General features: G+C 36.1%; 1 protein-coding gene and 1 pseudogene across 3 annotated transcripts; both read right to left on the bottom strand.

Annotated features, from left to right (window-relative positions):
• Positions 1-6,461: 6,461 nt before the first annotated feature.
• Positions 6,462-20,758, bottom strand: LOC100779264 (uncharacterized; annotated as a pseudogene).
• Positions 20,495-27,833, bottom strand: LOC100795916 (methyl-CpG-binding domain-containing protein 7). Of its 3 annotated transcripts, none has more exons than XM_006583450.4 (7): positions 27,559-27,833; positions 23,451-23,689; positions 22,564-22,665; positions 21,411-21,506; positions 21,172-21,306; positions 20,858-21,089; positions 20,495-20,766 (listed from the first exon to the last, which is right to left on the bottom strand). In XM_006583450.4, exons 2-6 carry the CDS (start codon positions 23,640-23,642, stop codon positions 20,859-20,861), a joined length of 756 nt encoding a protein of 251 aa, XP_006583513.1. In that variant the 5' UTR covers positions 23,643-23,689; positions 27,559-27,833; the 3' UTR covers positions 20,495-20,766; position 20,858. The 3 variants fall into 3 exon arrangements, with proteins under 3 accessions (XP_006583513.1, XP_003529018.1, XP_006583514.1); XM_003528970.5 differs by having other exon boundaries at positions 20,495-20,774; positions 27,559-27,832; XM_006583451.4 differs by lacking the exon at positions 22,564-22,665 and having other exon boundaries at positions 20,495-20,774.
• Positions 27,834-27,911: the final 78 nt, after the last annotated feature.

The raw sequence follows: 27,911 nt of genomic DNA, 5'->3' as shown, positions 1-27,911 counted from the left end.
ATCTGAGTCTAAGTACCCCACTAAAGTAAACTCATCACCACCAAAACAAAGCCTTATATCAATAATACCATGAAGATACCTCAAAATCCATTTCACAGCATTTCATTGCTCTCTACCTAGGTTTGACAAAAATCTATTGACTGTACCAATAACATGTGCTATATCTGGTCTTGTGCATACCATTGCATACATCAAACTTCCCACCGCATATACATAAGGAACCCGTTGCATATCTAATTTCTCAGCTTCATTTGATGGACTTTGTTAACTCGACTTAAAATGACTAGCAAGAGGAGTGCTCACCACCTTAACCTTTTCCATCTGGAATCTCAGCAACAGTCTTTTAATGTAGTGTTCTTGTGACAACCACAACTTATTCTCTTTTCTGTCACGCATGATTCTTATACCAAGAATCTATTTAGTAGCTCCCATGTCCTTGATGGCAAATGACACACCCAATTGCTTCTTCAACTTGACAATCCTGGAAACATTTTTCCCAATAATAAGCATGACATCAACATACAATGATAGGATAATGAAGTCATCATCAGAAAGTTTCTAACAAAGACATAATGGTTAGAAGTAATCTTTCTGTAGCCTTGCTCACACATAACAGACTCAAACTTCTTGTACCACTACCTCGGAGCCTGTTTCAAACCATATAGGCTATTTCTCAGCCTACACACATAGTCTTCTTTCCCTTCAACATGAAAACCATCAGGTTGCTTCATGTAGATCTCTTCCTCTAAATCACCATGAAGGAAATCAATTTTTACATCCATTTTCTCTACCTCTAAATCAAGAGTAGAAGCCAAACTCAACACGATTCTAATGGATGACATTTTGACCACGGGAGAGAAGATCTCATTAAAATCAACACCCTTCCTTTGACTATAGCTCTTCACCATTAATTTGGCTTTGTACCTCAGAGATGTAGAGTTACTCCCATACTTCACCCTATAGATCCACCTGTTATCCAAGGCCCTCTTACCCTTAGGTAACTTCACTAAATCAAAAGTGTGATTATCATGTACGGATTTCATCTCATCCTTCATTGCATCCAGTCACTTTCTTTTTTCTTCACTTTCCATAGCCTCTCTAAAGCACTCAGGTTCTCTATCATCTGTTAGGATCACATACTCATTAGGAGAATAAGTCCCAAAAGGTTGTCTCTCCTTGTTGGACCTCCTGAGTTGAACTTTAGGTGGTTTGGTAGCATCACCAAGATATTCATCTTGTGACATGTCATGCCCCTCTTCATCATCATCAGTAGGAAAATCTACCTCATCTCCAAGTTGATGGACACCAACATCACTCTAAACATCAGTATTCAGATTCTGAATAGGCAGCTGAACTGGTTCAAAGTCAGCCACATTATTGTCTTCCTTTGGTGTAGACTTCTCCACCTTATTAATGTCTTCAATAGTTTGGTCTTCTCAACAGGATTCTAACAAGCTTCTTCTCAACAGGATTGTTGCAACCTACCCTTTGGCGGGAGGGCGAGGCAAGATCGAAGTGAGCATTTTCCAAAAAGGAGAACACGCGGGAGTCGCCACCAACAATTATTCGAGGGAAAATGTTAGAAAAACCAAAAGAAGGTTTGCGAATTTCAAAAATGAGGGTTCGAGAGTTGTTTACGCATGGGAAAGGTATTAGCACCCCATGTGCTCGTCACAAGGGACGACAGCCATCAATCGAGTGTGCAAAAAATGTGACTTCAATATTATTTATTTTTCCCTTTTCATATTTATTTTTTATTTTTTTGGGGTTGACAAAGGGGTCGCCCTGGCTCCTACGTATCCTCAGGTGCGATGAAGAATTCAGACCTACGTAGTTCTTTAAGTCTGAATGTTTGTGTTAAATTGATTTTATGTTTTTGAGAGATTTATTTTAATTGCAAACAAAAAGTCATTTAAGGTGTTGGACCTTGAAATGATGTTTTAAATTTTGAAAAGCGGAGAGAATCGTTAAGGCATTGGACCTTGAAACGATCTTTTAAATTTTGAAAAGTGGAGAGAATTGTTAAGGTGTTGGACTTTGAAATGATCTCAAGTGATATTTGATAAAAATAAGTTAGTTATGAGTTGGTTTATCTTGATTTTATTTATTAACTTTCAATCTTTTTAAAGACAACTTTACAACACTAGTGATCGGTTAAGATTTAACTTTACAAAGAAAAAATGAGATCACTGATTATAGATGGATGAAATGAATATGCACAATAACAAGGGAGACCTGTAAGGGTACATAGATCACATTCAAATCTTAAAAACAAAACTAACCGACTAGTGCGAAGAACACCGAACAAGGAACAATGTAGAGATTGATCGCGGTCGTGATTCGGTAGCGCCTCGATTTCGTTTTCTCTTCTTTCTTCTTCTTCTTTCTCTCTTCTCTCAATTCCCTCACCTTCTGAACCTTATGTAGAAGCAAAGACTTTGACTTTGATGTTTTGATGATGCCATATGATCATGATGTTTTGATGCCATATGAACATGCGCTTCTCAAGTTAAGATCAAGATAAAAATCCAAGAGATTCAAGATACATCATCAAGAAGATCTCTAGTGATTTAGGGAGGGAATTCCAAATTGAAATAGCAAGAGGTTTGGCCAAGAAATTTAAGCTAAAATGTCTTTTTCAAGAGATTTACTCTCTGGTAATCGATTACCAGAGGATGTAATTGATTACCAATGGCCAAAATGATTTATAACAACCATTAGAAATTTTAATTCAAATTTTACACTGTGTAATCGATTACACATGAATGGTAATCGATTACCAGCAATTATTGAACGTTTTAATTCAAATTTTAAAGCCTGTAATCGATTACACAAATCTTGTAATCGATTACCAGAGGAGATTTTCAAAAAATAATTTCCAAGAGTCACATCTGTTCAAATGGTTTTTGAATGGCCATCAAAGGTCTACTTATATGTGACTTAGAACACGAATTTGCTTAGAGTTTTTCAGAACAAAAAAAGTCTTATCCTCTCAAAAAGCAAAATCATCTTATCCTCTTAAAAATTCCTTGGCCAATACACTTGCAATTCAATAAGGAATTACTTGAGTGCTCAATTGTTCAATCTATCTCTTTCAAAAGAGATTTCTTCTTCTCTTCATCTTATTTCTAAAAAGGGATTAAGAGACCGAGAGTCTCTTGTTGTAAAGAAATCTAAACACAAAGGAAGGGTTGTCCTTGTGTGGTTCAGAACTTGTAAAGTGATTTTGCAAGATAGTAAAACTCTCAAGCGGGTTGCTTGGGAACTAGACATAGGCACAAGGGTGTGGCCAAACCAGTATAAATCTGAGTTTGCAATCTCTCTTCCCTTAAAACTCTTTTATTGTTTATTGCTTATTATTTCTATTCAGTAAGATTAATTTGCATAATTATTTAGGAGTTCATTTTGAAAGGAATCTTGGGATTTGGGTTAAAATCAAAATAGAATTTTTTAATTAGGAAAAGTTTGTGATATCTTAATTCAACCCCCATTCTTAAGATATCTGAGGGTACTTGTCTAACAAGTGGTATCAAAGCTTCATTCTTGTATAAAGTTTAGAAGCTTCAAGAATAATGGCCTCAACAAACTTCTTATTCCCAGAAGGAAATTCAATAAATAGGCAAAGTAATTAAGATACATTGTATAATGAAACGTATAATAAAGAATAATGGCCTCAACAAACTTCTAATGCTGATGGTTTTCTGTTTGGTTTTCCAACAACATTTGGATCCATGGTTTCTCAATTTAAAGCATTTTTAGAAGACACTATAAGCCTGTTGTGGCTTACACAGGCACTAGCAGGAAAACCTGTAGGGTTCTTCTCTAGCACTAGTTCTCAAGGAGGTGGACAAGAAGAGACCCCATGAGTTATATTAATTATTACTGAATTCTTCAATATTCATGATTAAGGTTTCCATCAATTAATGTTTATTTTGTATATATCCACTCAACATGGGAGAAGTCAGAGCAAACTATTAGTCACTACTTGTTATTATTATTACTGGTACGAAGTATCTACCAACCAATGAGTCAGCTTGTTCACGATGGGATGTATTACATGGCTACACGTGAATAAAATTCTGTACAGACACAATTCCTAATAATGTCTAAAACTGTTCCAAACACCATAATTTTGGATTACTTGACTGTGCTCAATACAACAACTAAAGTCTTAGGTGAGGTAAGTTACATACATCACATCATATCATTGGCCTCAGTTAAAAGAGATAATTTTCATACATATGCCATGTTTATCTTTTAACATTATTCAAAGCCTTTTGGAGTTAACAACATCAAACTTAAATAGATGGAGGGATGAAAAATATTGGAGATTTTAAGTTTTGACTTTTAAAGACCAAGGTCATAAAATCTAGCTTAACTTTTAGGGATTTGGTAATGTACACACCCACTTAGTTGTATTTAAAAAAAACTACAGTTACAATTTGCTAACATATTCTTTCTAAAAAAAGAAGTGGGTATGCGATATGAAAGCCTACAAACAGACCTGTACAAGTAGAGAAACCACCATCATAGACAAACCAGACTAGAGCAAACCATAAAGGAGAAACAGCAGCTGCTGTACAAAACCAAAGAGCAATAAAAACAGAGGTTAGTGCAACAACAATCTAGAAGCCAAGCGCAGCCATCAAAAACAACAAGGGTGCAACAAACAGAAACTCAGACAGGAGCCAAACTATAAGAGGATCCTTCAAAGAGGAGAAGAGGCCAAAACAGAATAGGGAGGAGCAGGTGAGCAGTGACAGAGAGCAAGACAATGTTGGTTCAGCCTTCAGACGGTCAGAATCAGCCATGGGTAAAAAAGGGCTGGAGTGCTGAACAGAAGAGAAAATGAGCTCTATACAGGGGTAATCCTTATTTATACTAATACTAGGTTATAATCCTAACTAAATGAGGAAACAAAACATAAATAAGGAAACAAGGAGACTAATTAATCCAAAGAGATAACCTAAGATACTACAAAATGTCGTAAAATAGATATTATGAGATATTTTTCATTTATTCTAATAAAACATAAACCATCCTATATGTCCTAATGCCACTGCTGTCAAATAATTCCAAAGGGTGAATATCAGAAGATCATCTACTGTATGTGCCCATTTCCAGTGCCTTACTCTGTCAATTCTGAATTTCTAATCTAATAACTGATCCCTAAGTGCCTTCCTCAGTAATTCAAAAGTTGTCCAACTACTTCAGAACTGTAAAAGCCCACCATAAACCCTTAGCAGATTGGAAGAAACTCTTCTAAAGTCATCAAGGGTATATCAACACTTAAATTTTAGTGAGTTAACATCATGATACACCCTTACTTATTCACTTAAGAGATAGGAGCACTTTAGACAAGTCTTATGCTAGAAGATTGATCCTTTGACAAAAAGCATCTCAACAATAGGATAAACCCAATAGTGTAGACAATAAATAGAGCTAGCATACAAGTTATAAAAGGAAACAGAACCACCAATTTTTAAAAGCTATGCCTGACAAGCAAACATCATATACTTACATTGTAAATTGGCTATGTCACACACCAAATCAGTAAAATAAAATAAAAAATAGAGGGAAGGGGGAAAAGATAAAAAAATAGGCCATTTCAACACAAATCCACCGGAGTAAAATGCACTTACATTGCTGACGATGGCCAGAAGAGCGCAACATCGGGGACAAAGGTCTGAGCTCAGCGGGCACCAACTCTGAACTCAAGGGACATCGGGGTCTCAGGTCTGAACTCAGGAGGCGCACGACACCGGGGACAAAACTCTGAACTCAGGGGGCACTAGCTTTGAACTCAGGGGACACCACGGACTTAGCTCTGAACTCAAGATGCGCGTGACACCGGGGACTCAAACAAAGGACCCGGAGGACATACGTACGAACAACACGGGAGAAAGCTCTGAACACGACAGGGTTTTTGAACTCGCGCACGACAGACTAGATTAATTATTAGGGTAACAAAGACGATGACGTTTCTTCAGAGTCTTCGTTTAACTTAACCATATTTACAAAAATGCCACGGAGTGCATTCTAAGACGGTTATTAATAATCGTCTTAGAATGTGCAGCGTAAAAACAAAATAAATTGTACCTAATTACAAAAATGCCACTGTGGCACATTCTAAGACGGTTATTAATAATTGTCTTAGAATGTGCATCATAAAATGCTAATTTTTTAGTAGTGTGCAATCCTGTGATAGAACCTTCGTCATTATAATAATCAGTGAAATAAAACAATATCTGCATATAGGTTAAGATGATTAAGTCATGTGGATGATCCCATTCCCATCAACAATCTCAGCTACATGATATCAGCACATATTCACCAATATTTTCAATCATCTCCAATGTGAACCCTACAAAGCTAAAAGGAAATCAACAAGTGACTTTTAGTGCTTTTCAAGGTTCAGAATCACATGAAAGCAGTGTAAATTAACTTATTTCATGCTTACCTCAGATATTAATATCTCCATCATCATGGATTGATAGTACAAATGCTTTGGACCATTTCAGCTTTTAAGATTCCGGTACAAAGGAATCATGAAGGAAAGGGTCCAGAACCCCCAGGGACTAGACAGAACACAGCTTACTTTTACTGGTAGCGGTGTTGTGCTATGAAGTTATGCATGCAAGCTCTATGATCAGTTCCGTCTTGGACACATGCGCAAGGTGATCGACAACTCAGGCCAACATTTTGAGTGAACTTTTTAATATATAAGAGTTTTGTGTATTATTTTTTTATGGTTGAATTTATAAATTCATGAAATACATTTCCATTTTTTAAGGGTCTTTTTTTTGTTTTTACTCCAGACCCCAAAAATGTTCGAGACGGCACTCTGGCTGTGATCCTCCAACTTGGTTTTCTTCTGAGAATTCGGTTTCTCAGAAAGCTTAAAAAGGCATTCAATTAGTTACAACTCTGAATGCATGATCATTTCTTGAGCATTATAAAGTCTATGTAGTATTGAAACTCACTATAGATTGAATAGTGTGTTTCGAGGACTTTTGAGTGATTTGGTCATCTTCTGCTACTGAAGAGCATTTTTTGGACATGTTTAATGTCACTTCTCACACCACAAGCCCTTTGCTCTCTAGTGACTGATTTCACTGCTGACTGAAAAGGAAACATAAATTAGATTTAGATAGTGACAAACCATGCAGATATATGTTGATACCACACATTATTAATTGTCAAACCCAATTAAAATAACTTGTTTGCTTGGTTTTTGCACCTTAGGTGTTGTTATACATGTATTTTCTTCTGATAAGAAATTCTCATGAGCTCTCAAGGAATCGAATTTCCGTCTTGCCCCAGACTCAATAAAATTCTATGAAAAATATAGTTTAAATCAAGTCATTGAAAGAACTTAAAGCCCTTACACTTTTGTGACTTTACATTTTTGTATGTACATTGGAGGTGCAAGCAGCAGGAAAGGGTAGGGGGACAGCTGGCATACCATAACTCTTTTACCCGCACAACTGTGTGTGTGTTGCTGTTGTTGCAGCTTCAAATCAAGAGCAGCAAATGTTTGCTTAAAAATTAAAATTGCCAAAAGGAAAGTGCAAAAAGAAAAAAAAAATTGTCTAAAAGAGGACAAAAAGGGAGAAGATTTTGCATGCAATCATCATTAGAAACCAAGGCATTTTTCATAAACTTGAGAGAGGATATTTTAACCTTACAATGACCAGAAAATCTTATTCTACTGGGTCAAATTGGTTGTATGGATACACGTCATTTGGATTGATCAAAGACCAAAACTTCAGAGATAGCACAGTTTAACCAAGTTCACAGAAAATCATTATTTCCTAATATTGAGCTAATTACATAAAAAACGAGTAAATTAAAAAAATAATAGCAGATTGTTTAATCAATTTCTCGTCCATGTGTCCACCTTCTAAGAGAAAAATATGCTTCTATGTATGTTAGTAACAATAACAGTATCACCATCAGCAGACCCACCAAGACCATTAGAGCACCTGCTCGCTATGATGATTTTGTGCAAGGCCATTAGGGAGCAGCTTGGACACGTGGCCACTATTGGTGCCATTTTATTTGTTGTTACAACAAAATATCCATTCTATTATTCTGTAATGTACCTTAGTTCATCTATAAATATCAATGAGAATAAAGGGAAAAGTCAAAAAGTTTACCTCATCAAATTGCTCTTGCAATATTTTAATTCCTTTATCTTCCTACATTAGTAAATAGTTGTAACAATTTGGTCCGACCTGCCCAACGACCATGCCTAAACACACCACGTGCCAAACCATCATCGAAAGGCTCAAAGAGGCAGTTGCTCACCTTACCTAGAGCCACACCACATTAACCCAAACACAAGCCAATTTATCCCAAACACAGTCCTCACTGTCATCCAAAATCGATTTTATCCTCGAACACCTTACCACCATGACCGCAATCCATTCCTCCCCCAAATCCCCTCCCACCCCCATTCCACCTCCTCATTCTCGCCCTCACATGAAACTGGAAGTCCCGAGATTCGATGACCAAGACCCTCTTGGATGGATATTCAAGATATCCCAATTTTTTTACCACCAAGCTATACCTGGCCATGAAAGGCGCATTGTGGCATCCTTTTAAGTGGAGGGACCAATTTTAAGCTAGTATCAATGGATGTCCAGAAATGGGTTTTTTACCTCATGGATGGCGATGCTCTAGGTGCTTGAATCTCACTTCGCACCTTCTTTTTACGATGACCCGCAAGGCGCTCTATTCAAGCTTCAACAGTGAGGCATGGTGAACGAATACCTTATGGAATTCGAACGTCTCGTGAATCGCATCATTGGCCTTGCATTGCCATTCCTCTTAAGTTGCTTTCTCTCCAGACTTTTACGTAAGTTACACCACGAAGTGCAGGCTTTACAACCTCTATCCCTTCACCATTTTGATTGACGGTGGGAGTACCCATAATTTTATCCAAACCCACGTCGCTCGTTTCCTCCACCTCACCTCCTTCTCAACCCTAGAACTCCAGGTTATGGTGGGAAACGCCAACACTTTGGTGTGTGGCATAGTCTCTCTTAGTGTTACCCTACACATCCAAGGCCACCTATTAGACCTAGACCTATACCACTTACCCTTATGCAGCGCCGATATTATCCTCGGGGTACAATGGCTAAAATTACTAGGGCCCATAACCATAGACTACTCCACCCTGCAAATGTCATTTAAATACTTGGGCCAGCCCATTATTCTTCGCACTAATGCCTCAATATTTCCAGCATTGGCTTCAGCCCAACAACTTAAGCGTTTCGCTCTTACCAACAGTATCTCAGCCTTATACCAATTGATCCCCTTACCAGACCCAGCCCAGCCTTCCCAAACTCCACCACCCACGCCCCTCTAACTACACCGCCTTCCATTACTTCCATTATTGACTATTTTGCTCACATATTCGCAAAACCACAACAACTTCCCCTCAATCGCACCATTACCCATCACATACATCTTCTTCCAAACATTTCCCCAGTGAATGTAAAGCCTTATTGATACCCTTACTACCAGAAGGCGGAGCTGGAGAAACAAGTTTCCACCATGCTGGATGTTGGCCTTATACATCACAGTCACAGTCTTTTCTCATCCCCTATTCTGTTGGTCAAGAAAAAAGATGGGAGTTGGCGCTGCTGCGTAGACTACTAAGCCCTCAATGTCATCATGGTCAAAGACCGCTATCCAATGCCCACCATTGATGAATTATTAGACGAGTTGGGCCAAGTGGCATGGCTTCCTAAATTGGATTTGAGGCAACGCTTCCATCAAATTAGGATGGTAGAAGAGGACATCCATAAAACTGTGTTTCACACCCATCACGGCCATTACGAATTCAAAGTAATGTCATTTAGCATGTGCAATGCGCCTTCAACATTCCAGGCGACGATGAACGAAGTCCTTCGTCCTTTTCTATGCAAATTCATGACTGTATTTTTCAATGATATATTAATATATAGCCCATCTCTGTCGGCGCATGAGCAACACCTCACTTTTGTCCTCGCCTCGCTATCCTAGGGCCAATTCTTGCTACGCCAGTCCAAATGCATTTTTGCACAGACTCAATTACAGTACATTGGCCATATTGTATCAACATTAGGAGTTTCCCCTGATCCCAATAAGATAGCCGCCATGGTCAATTGGCCCACCCCCTGTTCTTCAACAGCTTTAAGAGGTTTTTTAGGTCTCACTAGGTTTTACCGCAAGTTTATTCATAACTGCGCGTTAATTGCGACACCTCTTACCCAGCTCTTGCGGAAAGATCAGTTTACATGGACTGTCGGAGCTCAGGCAGCTTTTGAACAACTCAAGACGCTTATGACGGAAGCCCAATCCTTGCCACCCAAATTTCTCCCTTTTTTTTACCATCAAAACTAATGTGTCAGACACGACCATGGGAGTTGTACTTCTTCAGCAATCCCATCCCATCGCTTATTTTAGTAAGGTATTTTGCCCCCATCTTCAATGTGCTTCAACGTACGTTAGAGAACTCCATGAAATTACCGCCGCAGTATGTAAATGGTGTCTAGACCTTCTCAACCATTCTTTTGTTATTCTAACGGACCATTGAAGCTTGAAGGACCTCATCCGAGGTTATTCAAACGCTAGAACAACAAATTTACATGTCCAAGCTTCTCGGGTATGATTTCACAATCAAGTACAAATTGGGTTCATGTAATATTGTTGTCGACGCTCTATACAGGATACCGCTCAATGGGGATAGTAAACTATTGGTGCTTTCTATTCCTCACTTTATATTCATGGACAAGCTTCTTCACTCCTTGTCTCAAAATGCAGCGTATGTTGAATTGCGCACTCCAATTGCTCAGAATCCTAATGCCCACTCAGACTTCACTATTCACAACAACACCATCCTGCAGCAAGGCAAAATTTGGCTTCCCTTGGGTCATGAATTCATACCCACATTATTGGAGGAATTTCATAAAACTTCGTTAGGGGGCCATACATGAGTTGCTAAGACACTTCACCACTTGCAAGATAATTTTCGATGGTCTTATATGCGCCACGATGTCCGTCAGTATGTGGCACACTATGACATCTATCAACAAACAAAGTATGAGACTCATAGACCAACTGGCTTACTGCAACCTCTCCCTATTCCAAAAACAATTTGGGAAGATCTCTCTTTAGACTTCATTACTGGGTTACCACCTTCTCAAGGATACACAACAATATTAGTCATTGTTGATCGTTATTCCAAGGGGACACACTTGGGAGCACTTCAACCTCACTATATTGTGTACAAGGTTCCCTTACTCTTCATCGATATGGTTTGTAAACATCACAATTTTTCGAGAAGCATTGTCTTCGATAGGGATCCAGTTTTCATTAGCAATTTATGGTTCGAGTTTTTCCTGCTGAGTGGCACGAAGCTCTGTGATGTAAGCTCCATTGGAGCTTGTAGGCCTAGGATCTTCTTTATCAATGGATTCCTTTGCTTCTTGGAACATGAATGGCAGCGGAATGGAGAATGAAGAGAGAGAGGAGACGCCACTTCAAGGAGAAGATAAGTCTAGAAGAAGCTCTCCACCATAGGAGGCCATGGATAAGAGCTTGGAGGAAGGAGGAGATGAATGAAGGGAGAGGAAGAGAAGAGCACGAAATTTTGTGCTCTAAAAGAGCTCTGAAATCTAAAGTTTAATATTCAAATGATCAAAGTTCAAAAAATACACACACATGGCCTCTATTTATAGCCTAAGTGTCACACAAAATTGGAGGGAAATTTGAATTTCTATTCAAATTTCACTTGAATTTGAAATTGAATTTGTGGAGCCAAAATTTCACTAATTATGATTAGTGAATTTTAGCTATGGTTCAGCCCACTAATCCAAGATCAAGTCCAAGATTCTCCACTAAGTGTGCTTAGGTGTCATGAGGCATATAAAGCATGAAGGACATGCACAAAGTGTGACTATATGATGTGGCAATGGGGTATAGCAAGAAAATGCTCACCTCCCCCTCTAAAATTTAACTGGATTGGGCTTCTCCCAATTCAATTAAATTTATTTCCAACCACACACATCAAATATTCACTTAATGCATGTGAAATTACAAAACTACCCCTAATACAAAAACAAGTCTAGATGCCCTAAAATACAAGGGCTGAAAAATTCTACATTTCTAGGGTACCTTACCTATATTGTGGAGCCCTAAATACAAGGCCAAAAAAATAATGAAACCTTAATCTAATATATACAAAGATAAGTGGGCTCATACTTAGCCCTTGGGCCCGAAATCTACCCTAAGGCTCATGAGAATCCTAGAGCTTTCTCTTGCATCTCTGACCCAATCTTCTTGGAGTCTTCTATCCAATGCCCTTGCGAGGTAGGATTGCATCACTCTGTATGTGCACCGCTTATCACCCCGAATCCGATGGACAAACCGAAGTACATAATTGTGTCCTCAAACAATATTTGCGTGCTTTCGTCCATGGTCGCCCTTCCAATTGGTATAAATTCCTTGCTTTAGCAAAATGGTCATACAATACCTATATTCACACCAGCATCGGTTTTTCCTCGTTCGAGGTAACCTATGACAAACCACCTTCATCTATTTCTCAGTATTTACGAGGCTCAACCACGATCGAGGCGGTCGATTCTTTAATGGCCACTTGCAATGCTATCCACGCTAACTTACAAAGTTGATTGATTAAAGCCCAAACAGCTATGAAGCTCGCCGCCGATAACCATCATCGTGATGTCACCTTCTCGGTCAATGACTGGGTGTATGTCAAGTTGCGCCCTTACTGACAAACATCAGTGGCGCCAACTTTCTCCAAATTGCCCACCTGCTTCTTTGGACCTTTCCGTATACAGGAACATATTGGCCCAGTAACATACAAGCTATGTTTACCAGCAACTTCCAAAATACACCCTATTTTCCACTTGTCTATGCTGAAACCTCACCATGGTCCTCCACCGGGATCCTAGCCCGTGTTTCGATGCACCAGTACTGATAACAATCCCATTTGGCTCTATTGGAATGGAAATGGGATACCCCAGTGTCCCCCCCAACCAAACTCATCCTAGTCCAGCGGAAAAGTCTATTCACTAGAAGACACTTCATGGGAGAACTAGGATGCTTTGCATGAATCTTAAAACCTTGGGGACAAGGTTGTTCTCCTAGAATCGGGTGATGTTAGTAAAAATAACAGGATCACCATCAGCAGACCCACCAGGACCATTAGAGCACCTGCTCGACTTGGACACGTGGCCACTATTGGCAACACTTTTCCCAAATTTTGTTATCACTATTTTATTTTCTATTACAACAGAATATCCATTCTGTTATTCTGTAATGAACCTTAGTTCATCTATAAATATCAATGAGATTAAAGGGAAAAGTCAAAAAGTTTACCTCATCAAATTGCTCTTGCAATATTTTAATTCCTTTATCTTCCTACATTAGTAGATAGTTGTAATAATGTAATCCATGTCCAAACTAAAAACTAACAAATGTAGATAACTTAATAATCAGGCTTATAAGACATGAGAGCCTCCATTGTGCATGACAATTGTGTTTCACATCCAACCAGTTCAGCACTCAAATTCCTGCGTCAACCTAGTCAGATAAAAAAAAGTGGTATATCCATGCTATGTTGTGAGGTGAGCAAACTGGGTTGTGATGACAAAAGATGTACTGAACCCATGGCCACTCCTAAAGCCTAGTTGATAAAAGGGGAAAGCTTTCACTGTAAGTGGGAATCCCAATTCCCATACCAAATAAAATAGGACACAAGCTACTATTGTGAATTTATGTATACATGATTTTGATGATGCCAAAGAAGAATCAAACAAGGCTGCTTCAAAGGATAAGCATTGCTTCGAGATTAATACAAGATTGCTTCAACAAAAAAAGCCTTGCATCAAGATTTCTTCAAGATCAAGCCTTTCCTCAAAACAAAGGGTTTCAAAGTCATCCAAGGCTCTGGTAATCGATTACCATGCAGTGTAATCGATTACCAGAAGGCAAGTTTGAAAATAGCTATTACAAAGGGTTTTGAATTTGAATTTTGAACCTATAATTGATTACAGATGTTTGTAATCGATTACCAGCAACGGAACTCTAGAAATTCAAATTCAAAAGTCATAAACCTTCAAAATATAACTATGTAATCGATTACCGGAAACTTGTAATCAATTACCAGTGAAGAATTTCAGAAAAAGCTTTTTGAAAAAACACATCTCTTTAAACCATTTTGAAAAGGCACGAAGGACCTATATATATGTGTGTCTAACTTCAAAAATCAAAGAGAGAGATTTCAAGAGAACTTCATTGCCAAATGCTCTCTCAACAACTCTTGGACAAACACTTGCAAATCTATTAAGAGTTAATGGAACTTCATTGTATTATCTTTCTCTTAAAAGAGAGAATTATTTTTCTTCTTCTTCTCAATCAAAGAGATTGATTAAGGGACCAAGGGTCTCTTAAGTTATAAGGAATTTTGAACACAGGGGATGGGTTGTCCCTGTGTGGTTCAGACTTTGTAAAAGGGTTTTACAAAGAGAAAGGAAAATCTCAAGTGGGTTGCTTGAGGACTGGACATAGGCAATGGACTTTGCCGAACCAATATAAAACTGTGTTTGCATTCTCTCTTCCCTTATCTCCTTTATTTTATTGCAATCAATTTTGTCTTGTATGTTTAAAGAACATTATTAAATTGAATGTTGCTTCTACTTCTGCATTCTAAGCCTATCATTTAGAAGGGGGTTCAAAGTTTGTTAGTGGAAAATTAATTCACCCCTTCTTAAGATAAATGAGGCCACATGTCCAACAACTATTTCACAAACTCAGGAGTTTTATATTGCCTTTTATTTATTTTCTTTTGCAAGGTGTGAATGTCATTTGATTCATTTCCATCATATGTGATATGTATCAAAGCAAAATCTACACCTAGCTCATTATCAATTCCACACCCTCATAAACCAAACCAAATGATTGCATTTTCTTATGAGAAAAAAAATAGTTATAAATCAAAATGTACCCAAGACAATAGTTTCTAGAAAATAGAAATACCTTGTTTATAACTTCAACTTATTTATTATATTATTGTGTAGATTTCCAAGCCAAAAGATAATGTGTATGCATATTGGAAATTGGATTTTTTATCACTAAGGTTTAGGTAGTTTAAATGCAAAGTGGAATATTGCATTTTACTAGATGATTCTTAGTTGAATGGATGCATTGGAAGTTGTTTTTGTTTCAATTGCTTATTTATTATAGTTGGTGGCAATCTTCACTATAAATAGAAAAGAAAATTAGTGGAGAAACAACACATGAAGAGAAAGTGTGTGAGAAGAGAGATTGTGAAACAAAGTCACTTTGTTGAGAGAAAAGTATCTTTGTGTGAGAGTGTTATCATTTCTTGTAATCAATGAGTGGGGTACTCAAGTTTGTAGAGTAATACACTATTTGAAGTGGGTTACAATCTAGTAATCATTTTTGTGATAGTGGAATATTGTTTGAGACGGTTCCGTGGACGTAGGAAAAAGGTGTTGAACAACGTTAAATTCTTGTATTTGTTATTATTTTTCACACGGTATAATCTTTGTTGTGTTCTCATGATCCTTTATGAGTGTGGGTAATTTTATTTTTGAGAACGTTGATTAGCCAACAGTGGTATCAAAGCTATGGCTAGGAGCATACAAAAGTTTGAGATACCTTTGTTTGACGGAAAAATAAATTTTATGATTTGGCAAAGTAGTATTCAAGACCTTTTGGTGCAACAAGGTCTTGATTAGGCATTAGAAGATGAAAGGCCGGCTTCTATAAATGAAACCAAGTGGACTAAGATCCAAATGAGGGTTGTGAGCATGATTCAGTTAGCCCTTGCTCCCGAGATAAAAACACAACGTGTTGAAGGAGAGAACATCGAAGGCCTTATGGGAAAAGCTTGAGAATATCTATGCCTCAAAGCCGCTAACCAATCGCATATGTTTGAAGATGGAGTTGTATCAACTCAAAATGGAGATGGGAAGAAATCTCCATGACCACATCAACAATTTCAATCACTTAGTAAGTCAATTGGTGAATGCATATGATAAACTCTCTAACGAGGAGTGGGCATTGTTGTTGTTGGCCTCACTACCAAGGTCCTTCAAAGCTTTGGTTCAAACGTTGCTTGTGGAAAGATCAACTTTGAATTTGGATGAGGTGATCGCCGCTCTTAGAGAAAATGAGATAATGATGAGAACTAAAAATGTTGATGATGAACACAATACAATAGTTGTGGTGGAGTTTGAGTGAGGGAAGAAACATTCAAAGAGACATGATGGACGAAGAGGAAGATCAAAATCGCAATCGCGTCCGCCATAAGATATGAGTAACAGACAATGTTACTATTGCGGTGAGAATGATCATGTGCAAGTGAGGTACAAACAAATGAAGGAGGACTTGAAGAAATTAAGAGATATGAACAAAGATGGTGCCAACTCCCAAGCTAATGTAGTAAAAAGTATTGAAGATGAAGATGATGTATTTTTGGCAACAAATGATGAGGTTACTAAAACAAAATAGGTGATGGATTCTGCTGCCTCAAAGCATATTTGTAGAGATCAAGAGATGATACACTATTTGGGGTGGATTACAATCTTGTAATCATTCTTGTGATAGTGGAATATTGTTTGAGATGGTTCCGTGGACATAGGCAAAAGGGGCCGAACCACCTTAAATTCTTGTGTTTGTTATTATTTTTTATACGGTGTAATATTTGTTGTGTTCTCATGATCCTTTGTGTGTGTGAGTAATTTTATTTGTGAAAGCATTGATTACCCAACATATTGTTACAGGGTTTTCTACTTAACAATCCAATCATTAGTTAGCTTAATGAATGAGGTTCCTTCCATGGCAAATTGGCAACCTGTGTGTGTAGCAGTATTGGCAGGCAAGTGAAGATATGGTCTTTGTGTTTGGATAATTATGTCTAAACATATAAGTGTTCAATGTTTCTGCTCTTCAAGTTCTTTGTGGGGGTATTCAGACAGATTTCATTGTATTTCATTTCCAAAAAGGCACACAAACATGCAAATTATTAAAAGATGGAATTAGAACTCACGGTGCTTTCATTTTTTGATATGATTGAGTTAGCAACAACATAGTCTCCTGTTTCTCCTGCTAGATGTCTCTAAACATATGACAAAGAACGAAACTTCCTTCTGCTGCCTGGCTCATAGTAAACTAATGAACAAATAAGATTTTAAAAAAATAGGATCAAATCCTAGTAAAAAGGGGAAGAAGAATAGCCAAATAGTGTAGAAATGAAGCACAGCAAAGGAAAATATATTGGTTCCATATGTTTTGTAAGTTAATTATCATACATGTAAATAAGAGAATAACATTAATGAATTGCAATGTAGGGAAAGTTTTAGTCATAATGGAGGGGCTCAGATGACATGGGTTGTGTATGGTGTTATATCATATGGGAGATGCATGCATGCATGAATTGATAGGTGGCAAAGGCAAAGCAAACACCTTGTCAAAGCGAGACTCAAAGGAAGGACGGGGCTTTTTCTCGACCACCCATCATCGGGAAGACAAAAATGTTGGGAACTGCCAATCTGCAATTCCATTGGAATGGTGGGATTTTGATTCAGTTGTTGTTCGTTCTAAAGATGGTCATCAAATTCAAACATAGGCCTCCTCCGAACTTGGAGTGGGACCGCGATGACTTGATGTTGTTGCCGCCACTTCTAGATGCCGAAAGCACAAGTGCATTTTCTATGTAATATGTATGGCCCACCCAACAAGAGTTTCACCTTGTGAGCTTAAATCTTATTCCAATCGTTGGTATTTATAGATATTTATAACATCTAATTACCTAATTAATTAATACTAAGAAAAATAGTTAATTTAATTTATAGTAACAAATTTTTCTTAAATTTATAAATTTTTTTTAAATTATTATTGTTAATAACACTTTTCTATTTTCTAATTGTTTATCAATATATTATTTATCTTCTTTTAATTAAAGATGTTTCTAGTCTAAAAATAATTAATGAAAGAAATATTATACGAGTCTTATAAAAAAAACAAACACAATTTCAAACTTAAATCTTATAAATAGGAACGGAGGGAGTAAATTAGTCAGTCCAACTCGTCCCACTTAAAGTTGATTTCAAAAAAAAAAAAGTGATACGATTTGATTTATCATAGGTTGTGAGTTGACCCACCAACCCATCTAAAATAATAAAAAATATATATTTGTTTTTCTTTAAAGAAAATTCAACAAAAAATCATTTTTAAAAAAAATGAATAAATTAAAAAAATATTAGTTAAATTAAATCTTTCACTATCTATACACCACGATAAGACATATTATCACAAGCTAGAAGCCGCCTATAACTATAATAACAAAAAAATATTAAAATAATTTTGAACAAAACACTAAATAAAATTATATTGTAAAATATTATGTGAGTTTTACTTATTTCTAATTAAATGAACAGAACACTTTAAAGTCTTAAAAAAAATTACAAAATACTAATATTTTTTTAGGTGAGACACATTGATCCACCACGAGTTCAACCCGAATGGATCAAGTCAAATTTTACAACCAATTATAATTTTTTTCTCCTTTTTTGACCCAATCCAACCCAAACTTGTAGTTGGCTTGGTTGGTCCTACGGTTTGGAATCATTTTGAGAGCTCTAACTCCCTCCCTCCAATTCTAAAATATAAGGGGGAAACCTAAGTTATGCTTGTTAAGAATGTTGCTTAGCCACTTAACCTTGATTTAATTGTACCAAATTCATCTATAGATAAATCTTTTTCCTAAACTTTTTTTTCTTAAAACTTCATATAAAAAAATAAAAAAGAATTGTTGAAAATAAATTAAACGTCAATTAAATGAAGGATGAAGGATATTAAAAAAATTAAATAAAAATAAAAATAATTAAATTTTATTTATATTTGAGACTAACCCAATTTATATTTTATTTACTTCGCAAATTTTTTATCAGGAAAAGTGAATGTAGTCAATTGGTGTAATTCACATAATAGGGCAAGTAAGAACTCGAATTTAGAAGAAATTTAACTTATTAATTTTTAAATTTTTATTTTTAATGAGTGGAAGTAAACAATATTGCTATTGGCTTATCTCATTTTTTCTAGTTTCTTTTTTTAATTTGAAAGTTGATAATAATATTCTTAACTTTGTTATTAGTTTTAATAATATAGAATTTGAAATAATATTGTCAAGTTTGTTGCTTTTATTTTTATAATGTTAAAATATATGCAAGTTCATGTTAGCATTCATTAAACAATGATGGAAGGTATAGAACTAAACTTCATGATATTTTCGCGGCCTTCATTTTATGTGGGATATGTAGGAGGTATAGGGCTATCTGTTGTGAAATGTACAACTTAGAAATAATAGATAATTTGTATGATTTCTTTAAAAGATGAGAAAATTGTTATAAATTAATATTTATAGAAGTTAATTTTAATTTATAGAGAAATTTATTTCATTTGTTTTTCTTATTTTTTTCCTCATAAAAATTCTTTTGGATAAACTTATTCTAACATAGTCTTATAAATAAAGTATTTTTTTGGTGGATCTTAGAAACATAACTTCTTTCTTATTTCTCCTCTTAAACAAACTTTGAAAATTTAGTTCTTTTCTTCCTCTCTATTTATGTCCAAACAAACAATACTAAGTGTATTAAAAGTTGCTTTTGGTCTCTTGTGAGAAATGAAAATTTCGTGATCAATATCACTGATCTACAGACAACCCGCAGACATCAAAACCTTCTCAAAAGATGAAATGCTATTTGATCTATCATAAACTTAAATATCAGAATCGAACCTAGATTCTACTGGTTCAGACTGTTCTAATCAATTCTATCCATTGCCACAAGAAACTATAATTCTGCCCCCACCCACCAACTGTCTCTACCAATTTGATGACCCACTTTGCACCAATCAATAACAGACATTTTCATTTTACCTTATTTTAATAATGTAGTCTTTTTTCACTTTATATATTTTTTTATTTTTTTCTGTTTTATGATGTGTTTGGAATGGTAGAGAGAAAATCGACGAAGAGAGAATTTTTTAAAATTTGAATTAAAAAGAAAAATAATAATTTTTATATTTTTAAGTCAATCTTAATCTACCATTTTTTTCCCCACTTTCCCTCCAACAAAATTAATAAATAAATAAATAAGCGTGATTGCATGAAATATAATCATATGAACCCCGAGCAAAATACAAGACTCACTCAGTACCATAGTTAGCTATCTCTCTTGGGTATTACCTTTTACAGCTTCCATTTTCCTGAGCACATTCCTTCCCATTGATTGTCATTTTTTCCCCAATAATAAGTCTTTATACAGGAGTTCGGTTTCATTATTCTAAATTAGTTTTTGGAAATGTAAAAAGTTGACACTTTCAAATTTCAAAAATTAAATTTCTAAAGCATGTGCTGTGCCTCTACCCTCTAGGCATAAAAGAGAAAAAGAAAGAGATGGAATCAACGTATGCCTTCAACTTTGTGTTCTTACAGGACAGACAAGTCACAAATTCCAGAGATTAGATTTCGAGTGAGTTGCCGAAAAAGTTAAAAGTACCAAGATTATAGTGATAGAACCTAAATCATTATAATCAGTGAAATAGCACAATATCTGCATATAGGGTAACATACGTCACTTGGATAATCCTATTCCCATCTACAAAATAAGCTACATGGTATCAGCACATGCTCATCAATATTTCCAGTCATCTCCATTGTGAACTCTGCAAAGCTAAATGGAAATCAACAAGTGACTTTCAGTGATTTGGAAGGCTTGAATCACATGAAAGCAGTATAAACTTATTTCAAGCTTACCTCAGCTATTAGTAACTCCATCATTATGGATGGATAGTACAAATGCTTCGGACCATTTCAGCTTTTCAGATTCTGGTACAATGGAATCGTCAAGGGAAGGGCTCCAGAACCCCCCCGGACCAGACAGAACCCAGCTTACTTTTGCAGGGGGTGGTGCTGTTAAGTTATGCATGGAAGCTCTGTTGTCCTTCTCCAACTTGGTTTTCTTCTGAGAATCCGGTTTCTCAGGAAGCTTAAAAAGACATTCAATTAGTTACATTGAATCCATGATCAGTTTTTGGTCATTATAAAGTCTATGTAGTTTTGAAACTCACTGCAGATTGAATAGAGTGTTTCAAGTACTTTGGAGTCATTTTCTCATCTGCTGCTGAAAAGCGTTTATGGACAGGTTTTCGGACACTTCTCACACCACAAGCTCTTTTCTCTCCAGTGCCTGATTTCACTGCTGACTGAAAAAGAAGCATAAATTAGATTTAGCTATGCAGATATATGTTGATACCACCACATCATTAATTGTCAAACCAAAAATAACTTGTTTGCTTGGTTTTAGCACCTTGGGTGTTGCTGTACAAGCATTTTCTCCTGATAAGAAATTCTCAACAGCTCTCAAGGAATTCCACTGCTGTCCAGACCCAGATTCAATAAAATTCTGAGGAAAATATAGATTTAAATCAAGTCATTGAAAAAACTTTCAGCCACAAGTCTTAGTGTCTAACACCTCCTGGCTTGTTTACAATTTTTAGGTACATTGGAGAGGGACAAGTGGCATACCATAACGTTTTTACGCACAGCTGTGTTTGTGTTGCATCTTCAAATAAGAGCAGCAAATTTCATTTAAAAAATATAATTGCCAAAAACGAAAGTTCAAAAAGAAGAAAAAAAATCATCTGAAAGAGCACAAAAGGGAGGAACTTCATACGCAATCATAATCAGAAACCAAGGCATTTCTCATAAACTAGTGACAGGATAAGGACGGTTACATGGATCATATAATGTCATTCAGCTCGACTAAAGGCCAAAACTTCAGAGATAGCATAGTTTAACCATGACTATGTAAAATCAATATTGCCAAATATTGAGCTAATTACATCAAAGAAAAGTAGTTTAAAAAAAAAACAATAGCAAAGTGTTTAATCAAATTCTTGTCCATGTGTCTGTCTCAAAATATGCTCTATTTAATCCATATCCAAACCAAAACCTAGAAAATGTAGAGAACTTAATAATCAGGCTGATACGGGGTGTGAATGACCCTTGTGTATCACATGGCATCCAGCCAATTCAGCACTCACACTACTGCATCAATCCAGTCAGATAGTAGTAGTGCATGCACACTATGCTGTGAGGTGAGCAAACTGGGCTCTGATACCAAAAGATATACAGAACCCATTTCTTGTTTGTAACTTCAGCTTATTTATTATAATATTGTTACAGGGTTTTCTCCTTAACAATCAAATCATTAGTTAGTTTAATGAGTGAGGTACTTTCCATGATGATCTGTGTGTGTAGCAGTATTGGCACGCAAGTGAAGATACGGGCTTTGTGTTTGGAAAATTATGTCTAAACATGAAAATGTTTAATGTTTCTGTTCTCTATTGTCTTTTCAAACATCATGACTTTCATTTCCAAATGTTACTCATTATATAAAGACACTTGCAAAAGATACAAAATACGAAATTAGAACTCATAGTGTTTTCATTTTTTGATACCTTTCTCTTAGAAATAACACAGTCTCTTGTTTCTCCTGTTAGATGTCTCTTAACAGATAACAAAGAACGAAACTGCCTTCTGGTGCCTGGTTCATAGTAATACTGAACAAACAAGATTTAAAAAAAAAAAATCAAATCCTTGCAAAAAGGGGAAGAATACCCAAATGTCAAATGTGCTGGCTGTAGAAATGAAGTTATGAAAAACAGCAAAGGAAAACAAATAGCTTCCCTATCTTTTTGTGTGTTGATTATCATATGGTTGAATTAGTGTGACTTAGTCTACTTAAGAGAATAACATTTTTTGGTGAACCGAAAGTGACCCCAGTCCAGGTCAGAAACAAATTTATTGAGATACAAAAATCCATTTAAGGAGTTAACATCTCTCATGTGTTTTTTTTCGTAAAGACAAACCTAAAAATTTAACCACTGATCACATACTTAAATGACATGGTTATCTACCAACCATGTCACACCACATCATAAGACATTTTTTTTTTGTTGTTGAACCCAACATAACCCCCGATCTAGGGTTAGAAACTAATTTATCGAGGTATGAAAATCCATTTAAGTAGCGCACCTCTCCTAATAGAAAAATATTTTTTTCATAGACACAGACCCGAGAATTGAACCACCCCTGGCCATATCTACCAACCATGGCACGCCCTGATGGTACCTTAGCAAATAACATTATTTGCACTAAATGGCAATAAAGGGAGAGTTATTTACAGTAAGGTGAAAAATCCAAAATTCCGTTTTGTCTATAGTGTTTTGTGAAAATTTAAAACGTAGGACTAACATTTGAATGGACGTGGGTATATAGGAGTGACATATGCATGCATGAATAAATAATAATAATTGATGTTTGGCAAAGAAAAAGAGGTATATACCCTGTCAACGTGAGAAGGGTTAGAGGCACGGGGCCTTTCCTCAACAACCCAGCCATCGGGAAGCCGAAAATGTGACGAAGTGAGAATCTGGAATTCCATGGGATTGTGTTGGTTTTGAGCATCACCATCATCAATGGCTGGCCTCTGAAACTGGAGTGGGGTTGCCATTAATGGTAAGGGTTCGCACGACATGGTAATGGTAATGGTATCGTTGTTGTTGCTGCGACTAGCCGCCAATTCTACACACCAAAAGTGAAGTCACTACTACAAAAATAGTATTCAACATTGATTCTAGTTGACATTCAACATCAGTTTTGAAACCGATGTTGAAACGAGCGATGTCAAAAGTGTCTTACTTTGAACATCAGTTTTGAAATCAATGTTAAAATGGACATTAAACATTGGTTTTGTAAAAACCGGTGTCAAACTTGCTATAATAGATGCAATTCTGTCCTACTTTGACATCAGTTTTGGCTCAAACTGATGTTGTCTTATTTCAACATTGGTTTTCCCTAAAACCAATGTTGTGTAGTTGCTTTCTACATCAATTTTAACCGATGTTGTTTATTCACTTTCTACATCGGTTTTATCTGTTTTGTCTAAAACCGATGTCGATTATAATTTTTTTTATATAGTCATTCTGATTTTACAATAAACTCAACTTGTAAATTGTAAAACAAAACCAGAACAATGAATAAGAAAAAAAAAAGGACAATAGTATAAAACAATGATTAATCCAAACTATCCAGTTTAATCATTGTATTCAATCTCAAACGGAAAACTAGGGTTCACTCATAATACATTAATCCTTAACTTGAATATAAAACAATAGTATAAAAGACAAATACATACACTAGCATAAAAGACAAAGACATATTTACAATGATGGAGGCTTCCTAGCAAAAACAAGAAGTGCGAGCCGATAGTGTGAGATGAGAAAAAAAAAATGTCTATGAAAGAAAAACATATGTTAGTGTTTAATTAAAGTTATCTAACATATTCTTGGATAAAATAGATAAAATACTAAGTTCAAATATACGCATCTACTTGTGAAGACAGCCATGGTGTTCCTTCTAAACCCAATCAAAGCAACAACAAAATGAAAAAGTCAGAGTATATATCAAGTGAAAACAGGAAAAGAAAAAAAAGCCTACAAATTAGTACTTAGAGAACCATTTATTTTTCCATTGCAGGAAAGTCTACACCAATAGTTGCAATTCTAGTTTCTGAACTTGTTTTTGGACCATAAGTTTACCATCAAATTGTTCATAGACTAAATTAACCCTGAGATCAGCAAATGCAACGCACAATTAGAACCACCGACACTTACTAAACTAAAAGTCTAGCAGCACTATACAGAACATTCAAAGTTTATTAAACTCACCAAATTTCAGGCATCAACAACAGTATATATCATTATATCCAATCATTGAGATAAATTAAATAAGTCTCAAAAGTATGCTCTAGTTTCTTCTGCATTCAGAACATATACTAGAACTTCCACAATCCTCACATACTTTGAATTGAATCTTTAATTTCAAAAGAGCTTAATTTAGAAAAATAGTTAGCAATTCAGCACACAATTTATTAATCACTGTTTTTTCTATCTCAATTCTAGCCACATTTAATTTTTCCAAGAATTTTCATGAAGGGAACATAGATTTAAGAACTACTAAGTGAGGTTAACCCAATCTGTATTGCCATGTAGTGTAGGAAATGGGGGTTGCTATTTCAGAAATTGAAAAGGTATTATGTATATTAGTGGAAGAAACTTTAGAAACTAAAGTAGTAGGTGATACATTTTTGTGCAATTTGGGTTAAGAGTAAAGTCACACTTGTTTGAGGCTGTGAAAGATTATGAAATCTGTAGGGACCATCTGCATTCTGCACAAAGAGATCCCTCCAACAGGAATTCATTAGAGATATGTCAATTGGAAAAGCAATGATGAAGATGAAATTCAAATGACACATAATTATCCCTAGCAAACTCACAGACTACAGATCACATAGTTATTCTGTTATGGATGGTTCAAGGGTGGTTTTAGTGGTGAGGTGAATGTGGAGGTGCCAACAGTTGATGGACACACCTTGGCTAGTGCACATTAAAATGTGATCTGTAGTCTGTACCCTAGAGGGAGGTAGATTGCAGTAAATTGAATGTGATTCACAAGAAAATTAGAAAACTATTTCATATCATTTTGCAGAATTAGAAATATGTTATGAGAACCTAGTATGAGAATGACATATAGAGAGAGTTAACAGTTAGGCTCACGACAAAGGCTATATAAATTTCATTTGAATGTTATTCATCTACCAGTCTTCCACCATGTGATACAATGAAATTTGGTCCCAAGGGACTAATGTTCATGAGTCAGGTTTACGGAGATTAATTTAAGAGTAAAAGGATGAATGATGTTAGTGTAATAGACTACTAACAATAATGAAGAAAGTCAAGGGTTTAAGATTGCATACTTTTCTCCAAAATTAAAGAATCAAACCAAGTGGAACATCTCTTGTAGCTTGGAATTGTCCATGCCAAGATCATTCACTTGACAATCCTCCATGCAGGGAGTTTCAAAGTTGTTCCTTTACAGGTATATATTCATATTCCAATTGGAAAATGTTTAAGCATAATGGAAAGTCATAAGGTTTGATCGTCCATTAGAATTGAACAATTGTCATAGATGCATGTAAGTGACTTTGCAAAAGTGGAGGAGGACATTCTTCAATACAAAAGCAGAGAGATGGAAACTTAGACATGGTAAAGTGTAGTCAAATCAACAAATTTTTATTAGTCAAGCTACTTGTAAAGTTAGTGCATGTCAGTTTTCAAATTTTCTTCAAATGATTTTAATAGAATTCAAAGATGTCAACAATTAATAGTGCATGTGTCCAAAGCATGGGATTAAATTGCTCAAACAAGAAAGCAATCTGCTTAGATCGGCAGTACTTGATTACTTGCATTAGGAAATACATTAACAAAGCTTTTTTTTTTCCTGTTATATCCTCTGGCTAAAAGTCGAGAACTAACTTATCGAGAAATTAGTCTTTAGCTCTCAGCCGGAGGTACTCCAAAAAAAAAAAAAGAAGGCTTTATTAGACCAACAAAACTTATTCTTAGAGAAAAATAAGAAAATATTTCTGCAGAAACACAACTATATATAAACCTATCCTCTATTCAAAAAAAAAATTAACTTATCCATGAAACCAGGCTATGATGTCACAAAATTCTACACTTGAGTTTTATCATGAGATTCCATATTTGTCATCTGATCAGCATTTGAAATTGTACTACGAAACATCTGAGTGATATTAGCAGAATAGTTGAAGAAGTAGGAGGCTAGTAGTAAAAGAAGTAGGTTAATGATAGAGTACCAAAAGAACTCAGCAAAGAGAATCCAAAGCAGTGCCTCACATCCAACTACACACATGGAATGTTATGAAGGTAGCTGGCACTCATGTCAGCTGTGAATGCAAGGACATGGGAAAATATAGCAAGGAAGAAAAACTATTTTATATGCACACAAGAGGCTCTCTAACACAGACCTACAATTCTTGCATATGCCTAATGATGTAATTCACATATGTGGCATCATAAACTAACAGAGGATAGACCCAACCAATAATCTACAACATGCAACCATTGTCCAGCAAGACACAAGAAGCAAATTCAATTAGTGTTACAGCAAACAGGGGCCATTCCCAACAACAAATTTCCTTTTCCAAGGGTACCCATTCAATTAAAGAACAACCAACGGCAACCAATTTCCAGAATTCAAATATAATTTATCATGACTTAAGCACAAAATTGCAGCCATTTACAGTCAGTATTGAAAACATAGATAGAGCAAGTCAGGCAATTAGAAATTTCCAGCTATTAAGCACATAAAGAGAAGGGCAATTTCTTTTTGTGTCTCTCTTGTATCGCAGAAAATTGCAAACTAAATGGTGTTTATAATATAAGAGAATTTCTGAGTCTTAGAGGAAATGCCAAAAGCTGTAAACTAGACAGTCACAAACAAAACGATGATAAGGTAACAGACAAAGCAATGGCCCACGAACAAAACGATGGAGGGAACGAAAGGAAGAAGAGAAGCGTGTACTGTACCTTATCAGCTGCTTAACGCTTGAAATGCGCGCGAGCGCAGAAACCAGTAGCTGAACGGTGATGTGAAACGAGAGAAGAAGGTGAGGAAAAGAGGGCAATTTGGCTCACGCGGAAGAAGGCAATGATGGAAAGGCGGCGGCGGACAGGCGGTGACACGGTGGTTGATAGGTGGCGGCGCAGTGGCAACGAGAGAGTGAGATGCTAGAGTAAAGGGTTCGAGAGAGTGAGGTTTTCAAGGAGCTCAATGTGTCAGATTATGAGCACTAACATTTAAATTTTCTTCCAAGGTGAATTTGTCCTTCTATACATCCAAAAATAAAAATAATTGTTTACCCTAAATTATATTTGTTCTA

The sequence above is a fragment of the Glycine max genome, chromosome 7 (assembly GCF_000004515.6).
Source record: "Glycine max cultivar Williams 82 chromosome 7, Glycine_max_v4.0, whole genome shotgun sequence".
Lineage (NCBI taxonomy): Eukaryota > Viridiplantae > Streptophyta > Magnoliopsida > Fabales > Fabaceae > Glycine > Glycine max.
The sequence above is the reverse complement of the archived record's forward strand: the minus strand, read 5'-3'. Positions and strand labels throughout refer to the sequence as shown.